This window comes from Juglans microcarpa x Juglans regia, chromosome 5S, assembly GCF_004785595.1.
Source record: "Juglans microcarpa x Juglans regia isolate MS1-56 chromosome 5S, Jm3101_v1.0, whole genome shotgun sequence".
NCBI classification, from domain to species: domain Eukaryota; kingdom Viridiplantae; phylum Streptophyta; class Magnoliopsida; order Fagales; family Juglandaceae; genus Juglans; species Juglans microcarpa x Juglans regia.
The window spans coordinates 21,266,090-21,273,546 of record NC_054603.1 but is presented as its reverse complement, the minus strand read 5'-3'; the positions used below and the strand labels follow the sequence as shown (position 1 = coordinate 21,273,546).

General features: G+C 38.0%; 1 protein-coding gene across 1 annotated transcript; it reads right to left on the bottom strand.

Moving 5' to 3' along the window:
* Window positions 1-3,102: 3,102 nt before the first annotated feature.
* LOC121267423 (60S ribosomal protein L4) lies at window positions 3,103-5,332 on the bottom strand. The gene is made up of 2 exons (XM_041171285.1): window positions 4,111-5,332; window positions 3,103-3,410 (listed from the first exon to the last, which is right to left on the bottom strand). The coding sequence occupies exons 1-2, from the start codon at window positions 5,209-5,211 to the stop codon at window positions 3,297-3,299; spliced, it is 1,215 nt and encodes a 404-aa protein (XP_041027219.1). The 5' UTR covers window positions 5,212-5,332; the 3' UTR covers window positions 3,103-3,296.
* Window positions 5,333-7,457: the final 2,125 nt, after the last annotated feature.

Below are 7,457 nucleotides of genomic sequence, written 5' to 3'. Positions count from 1 at the left end.
CGACATGTGTAGGGGTTCCAATCTAAGGATGAGGGGGATGACATTGACCATGAGGGTCAAATATGACAAGTATTGGGGAGATTTGACTAGACTAAATATTTTGTTATATGTGGCTACTATTCTTGATCCCCGTCTAAAAATTTCAGGCATGTTTTATGGTTTGGGACTTGCGTATGATCAGGCATGGATTGATCTTATTGGTGAGATGGCCCGAGATACCCTTTATAGATTTTATGATGAGTTTAATGCAATTAAGGGTGGTACTGCATCTACTACACCTACACCTACCCCAACACCTCTTCCAAACACCGGGGCAACAAAGAAGCGTAGATTGGCATGGACTAAGACCCTCGCACATAATCCCACACTAGTCCATCAATCTACGGAGGTGGTTTCAGAGTTAGACAATTATTTGTCAACGGATCTTATTCAAGAAGATGATGATTTGACATATTAAGATGGTGGAAGGCAGCATCAAAGAAATATCATATCCTTTCTAAGATTGCCCATTGTATGTTGGCCATCCCTATTAGCACAGTTGCCTCGGAGTCTGCCTTTAGTACCGAAGGGCGCATATTAGATCATTTCCGTAGTTCCTTGTTTTCTACAACTATGGAGGCATTGATATGCACATAGAGTTGGACGATGGGAAAGGATATTTGTGGTCCGGATGTTTTAGATTTTAAAGAGACCGACGGAGAGGGTGGTGATCAGTCTGGATCTGGACCATCTGGTAATTATTATTTTTATTTTATTATTTTATTTTATTTATATTCATTTCAATTTCATCAGTATTAATTTTAGTATTGATTGTTGTAGCAACACATGAGACAACTCAGATGATGTCTACCTCCACTATAATATGAATATGTGCTTAAGCCTCAAAAGAGTCAAAGACTACCCATCCGACCACCCCAAATGTCACAGTCAAAGACCCAAACAGCTCGCCTCTTTTTTTAGATTATTAATTTCTTAGAATATTGAAATTTGAATCAGATGTATGTATTATGTATTTGCTTTGTAATTTTGTAATGTTGATACAATGTCCATTAGACACTTTTTTCTTTGTAATTTTGTAATTGTTTAGACTTTCTATTTTATTTTTATAATAGCTTAGTTATTATTATTATTTATTAGTTTATTAGGTAGTAGACTTGTAGTCTATAGTAATAGTAGTACTTCATTAGAGTCTTAATTATATAAAATTGTGTATGTATATATTATTTTTATTCATGTAACTTTTTTTCTTTTTTAAACTCTTTTTTTTTTTTGTTTGAAAAAATAAAATTTCTATTTTTATGGGCCTAAAATGGCCCAAAAGCTGTTTCTGGGCCATTTTAGGCCCATTTCAACGGTTTCTGGGCCATTTTTGGCCCAGAGACCGCTTCTGGGCCTTTGGCCCAATTGGGGGGGGGGGGGCGGACGGAGGACCCCCTCCACTTGCACCCCGTTATCCGGGGGAATCCGGCCCCCCGCCCATGCAGGGGCAGGGGCGGGTAGCACCCCTACTTCCTACGTAGGCTTGGAGGAGGGAAATGATATTTTAGTCTTTGTTTTCTCCTTCCAACACAAGGAACCAAATGGATGGTGGAGATCTATCCACTTCAAGGGTAGTTTTCATCTACCAATCTAATGATAGAGAATAATTGAGTCATTTTTTAAATAAATAAAATTAAAGGGCTTAAGAGAAATTATTTCAAAATCTTAAAAATAATACCCTTGATTTATTTTAATAAACCATATCTTAAAATAAAATATACTTATCTTAAATTAAAATAATTGAAAGTAATAAAAATATATTTATCTCAAAATATTTAACTTAAATAATTGATAAAATGACTTAAAGACTTACGTAGTAAAACTCAGGTATTACAACACGACTTCTACAATATTCTAAACCATTAGATCACTGGTTTTAATGACGTTCATTTTCAATATATATTTTTTATTGGCACCGAGTGATAAATTAATTTCCTACAAGTGCACATCGGGTAATTTGAAGAGCATGCCCCAGTACAATTTTTATAAAAATGAATTTACTTTTAAATTAATTTATATGATAACGTTGGTTAATTAAATTTATTTTTTTCTAAATTATACAAGAAGTTGATATTTTGAGATTTTTAATCAAGATTTAAAGAGTAAATTAAGGGGAGAAAATAGTTTGTTAGTAAAACAGTAATAAATAAGGTGTAAGGTATCATTACTCCATATTATACATGCATATATATAAGTATACATATATATATACACACACACATACATATAAGTTGTCGCTGCTAGTTGTCCCATATGAGCGGGGTAACTCGCTCTGCCGGTCGTCGTTAACTTGGCAAACAAATATTTTACCCTTCTCGTCCAAAAATCCAGTCTAAACAACCATCACATTTTGTCAATTTTGTTTTTAAATTCAAAATTTGAATTTCAAATTCATAATTTCTAGCGAATCAGTAACTGACATGTAGATAAATAAATTTTTTATAAATTTTTCTTAAATACAAATAACATTTTTATTTTTTATATATATAAGCAAGCAAGGTAGACAAATACCATGACATAACTATTATTTCATATTTGTGCATAAAAACACTAGTATATCCTAATCAATTAAAATTGCTAGACTATTATTGGATGACTTGTAATTTAACTGGTATGCTGTCCTTTTATATTCTCCTATAGACAAAATCTGGTATGAAAAAAGAAATATTTGTTTATATTTAATAATATATATATATATATATATTATAGCCTATAATTTGTTTATATTTAATATATATATATTATATTATAGCCTATATTATAGCCTATATTTAATAATATATATATATATATATACATACCCAGGCTCATCCAACTTATGTTGCCGGAAAATACTGTTAGTCACAAATGAATTTCACAAAAATAAGACTGTAATCTAACAAATTCCATAAAGTCATATTAGTTTATAGATTTACTTGTATATAATCTGTGTGTTGCAATTAAATTACCAACCATTAGACACTCATGCAAATTATCCCATTCTAGGATTATAGTCATATGCCATAACAAAACTAAAATATTTAAGTTGAACGCATAAAAGGACAACTCCACCTTCGTGGAAGAGAAAGAAAAAATTCATTTTTCATATCTCATTCTGGGCATTTCCTCCCAACCTAATCTCATCCACGTCTCAAGGCTGTAAACAAAAACTTAATAAAACACCAAGTGAACACAAATTTAGGAGTTCACAACTTTTTTTTGGATCGGTAGGTCTACAAAATTTTCAAACCCAAAGAAAAAAAATAAAGAAAGAAAAATCACTGGGAGACTCCCAGCCACTTTGTGAAGTTCTCAAACTCGGTATAATCACTGTCAGAGACCATTGTCTGGTACCATGCTTTCCCTGCAGACTTGATTGCAACAGCCGCCTCCTGATAAACCACACCCAAAAAAAAAAAAACCCAAAAATCTCTGTTAATAGCTTGGCCAAATATCGAGAAAGGCATTACAGCTTTGAACAGAACAATCAGAGCATTCATCAACAAGGTGCGATTGAAACTATGCCAAGTAAAAACAAGCACCAGAATATGCATATACTACAGGATAGAGGACCAATCAAAGGGATCACAACTGACATTGAAAGAACTGAAAGGAAAACAACAAAGAAAAAAGAAGGATTTTGAAAACCAGATTGAGACCCTAGTGCTTGGAGTAGAAGAGAGAGACACAATTTAGATCCTATAGAATTTATAATTGCTCGAGTAAATTCCAAAGACTGCACTATATGCTAACTAAATGTTGTAGGATCAATGGATGTGTTAATTTCTCCTTTAGGCTCTAGAGTTATCTTAGCTTACCACTCTAGGATAAGTTAATTATCTTTGCTTACCATTCTAGGATAAGTTAAGCTTGGTGAATCTTCTACCCACAACGCTAGGAAAGGGTGTTTGGTCCTCATGTGTAGCTCATTGTTTGGTCCAACGGAAAACAACAGGCACCAAATAGAAGAACCATTACATCATAATAATAGCATCATTTAGAAGCAGGCAACAATCAATCATCTATCGTTTATTACATGATAGTAGGATGATATCAATAATAACTTAAAAAAGGGTAGAAAAATCTGTGTACCTTAGTGATTGGTTTCCTCTTCTTGTCAAGCTTCTCCTTCTTGGACTTGACGCGTTCCGCCTCGGCCAGAAGCGCCATCCTCCTGGCGGTCTTGGCGTACGGGTTCAACTTCAGCAACGTGTTGAGATTCTTGAGTGGATTCTTCTTCATCGGCGCCCTCTTCACCTCCTTCTTGATTGGCTTCACCACGGACTGCACCTCGTCCGAGTTGATAATCCTCGACAAGTCAGCGTTAAGCATCTTGGACCTAGGCAGCACGTAGCCCTTCTTCTTCTCCGACGGCTTCTCGAATGAACCGTAGATAGAGTCGAGTTTCTCGAAGGCCGACTTGGTCCAGATCACAAACCTCCCGAGGTGACCACCGGGTGCGAGCTTTAGAAGGTTCAGCCTCTCCACGTTCACGATATCAACCCCGGGAATATTCCGGAAAGCCTTCACGAGCTTCGCCCCCTCTGTCCCGTAGACAATCAGCGGACCCTTGCGATTGATGTATCGGCGGTTACGCATCTTACCTTTGCCTGGACGGATCGAGTGGCTGTCCTTAGCCTTCTCGGCATCGGGATGAGCACCGATCTGCTGCAGGACCTTGAGAGCTGCAGAGGTCTTCTCCACGCTCTCGGCAGAGTCGCTGATCACCAAAGGAAGTTCAGGTACCGACTCGATGCGGTGGCCGCGGGCGAGAACCAGGGAGGGGATGGCGGAAGCGGCGATGGCCGAAACGACGGCGTAGCGTTTGAGGTTAACGTTGACCTTGCGGTGCCATCTGCGCCAGATCTTTGTGGGGGCGAACATGCGGCCTCCACGGCACATGTTACCGAAGGCACCCTGGCCAGCGCGGTGGGTGCCACCACCGGGGACACGGGGGATACGGGAAACGGCGCGTCCGGTTCCCCAGGACTCGGCGGAGGTCTGGTGGCCAGCGAGCTTTGATACGGCGTACGGCTGCCTTTTGTTCTTGGATATGTTGGCATGGACGAAGGTGACGATGTCAGGTCGGATTGAGGCCTTCATGACGTCGGGTAGGTGAACGGTGTTTAAGGAGTCGGTGGCCATGTCTCCTTCTAGTGATTGCACGGTGACGAGAGGACGGGCAGCGGCCATTGATGCCGATTGTGTGGAAATGAGAGGGAATATTTAGGAGGATTGTGAGAGAGAATTCTAGGGTTTATTGTCTGAAATAACTGGAGTAGCTTTTATAGTAACCTCGCCTGTTGGGTTATGTTGGGTAGATCCGGATCGGATCCGGATCCGGTCTCAATCATGTTTGGGTTCAAAAGAAAATTGCAAGAAGAGTGGTTTATTCTATTCAGAGTAATGATACATGTACTTACACTTTTACTTATAAAATTTATTTTATTAATTTTTTTAAATTCAAATTTTAAATTTTAAATTTCATAATTCTCAACATATCAATAACTGACATGTAAAAAAGTAAGTATTTTGTAAATTTTTCTTAAGTATATTTAGCATTTTCCTTCTATTTATTATTTAAATTATTTTTCTCTCGGTCTCGCTTATGGGAAATACTAGTTTTAAGTACGGGTGAAAATCAAATTGGTCGGTTCGGTTTTGGTCTAAAACATTATCAAATTATACCAAAAAACTCTTCACATTATCTATGGACACTCAAATATAAGATGGTGTTGACGAATGTCGCAACTAATTCTGAGCACAAATAAGTGTCTAAATAGTTCTTGAAGTCAACGAACTCCGAAAAGGATCAAGTACACGACATCTTGTACTAAATGTTGACTCTGATGCAACTGTGGAAACAGACATGACTAATAAGTCTCGTGCAATCCTCGCAAATATGGGATAATTAGGCTCATTAATTTTTCACCAAATTAACAAGTCAAAAGATGTGTTGAGCGCCTCACAACCATCTGATATATACCGGTCCATCTCTGTTTTGGCAACTGAAGATCCAGTGGTGGAAGATGTTTGATACCACTCATAAATCAATTTTGACTCAAGATTTTCGTCACCATCATTTATGGTTGCAGATGTCAAAGGGGGCTCATGTCCACGGCTAGTTGAGGTAGAACCAAACATAGCATTATACTCCGCATACAAGTCTGCTAATAATTGTCTCACACTTGACACCAACTCTTCAGCCCAAGTCTCATCATGACTTTATTTCAGATGAAAAGTAAGAAACCCTAACTTACTACGTGGATCAAGTACAATTGCAATCAACAACAACAAGTTCAACATATCTAATGAACCCCAATACTTATCATATTTCATTTTTATGCTTATGGCCATGTTCATCAAACAACTATTGTCACTCTCACTCAGCCTAACCAACTTTTTTTGGAGCATACAAATCTCCAAAAAATTGGTATTTGTCATGACATATAAAAACTGAGAAAATGGATTAGTGACATCATAAAACATCTACAAAAATTTCACAAAAACCTGCACTGTTTCCCACTCCTCAATTCTAGGAGACCCAATGTCTCCATCATTAAAGTAAGAGAGAAAATTGTATTCCTCACTCCCCATCCACCTAAAAAACTTCTCAAAATTTTCATCTGCCTCCCAACATCATGTAAGTTGAATTCCATCTGGTTTGCACATTAAGAAATAACATTTTTTTACAATCAATTTTCTTTTTCTTTATACATCTCTTAAACTTATCTAATCATGCAAGAGCACACATATCATAAGATTAATAACTAATAATATTGTATTCATAAGATTATATAAATTAATATACATTATACATATTTAGTATTCATATTGAGTACTAATAATTAATAAGTTCATACTAGTAGACTACTAGACTAGTGTCTAGTGACTAATAGTAGTAGTCTAGTATTAATTCTTACAATATTAATTCTTACATATGCATTTAACAAATAATATTATTATTTTATGCAAATATAAGCCCGCAAGGTATCTGTGAGGAGAGGGCCCATCCCAGAAGGGCCCTAGCTCGAAGAGGTCAAGTCATGGAACTCTAGGCCCAAAGACGAAACCCTCCCCTGGGCTAAGAGTCCAGGCCGGAGGACCACGTGCTGAGCCCGTGACCGCAAACCTACTTGGGAATGCCTTTTAGCGCCGAGCTAGGATATACCAATAGGATCGTCTCAGGGCTCAGCAGCCTATTGAGCCCTGTCGCAGAGCTCTGGACAGGACGCCCAACTGCACGCGGACGATTGAACGTGCCCAGTTATGGACTCATTAGACTCAAGGCACGCCGCATTCAATGCATGTGTCAAGAGACGTGGCACGCAACGGTGCACTCCACGTACGAAGGACGGCTCGCCCACGACCTAACACCCAACACTAGCAGAAATGTGGTAGCAAGACTGACCTAGCACGGCTGACATGCCACGATCTGT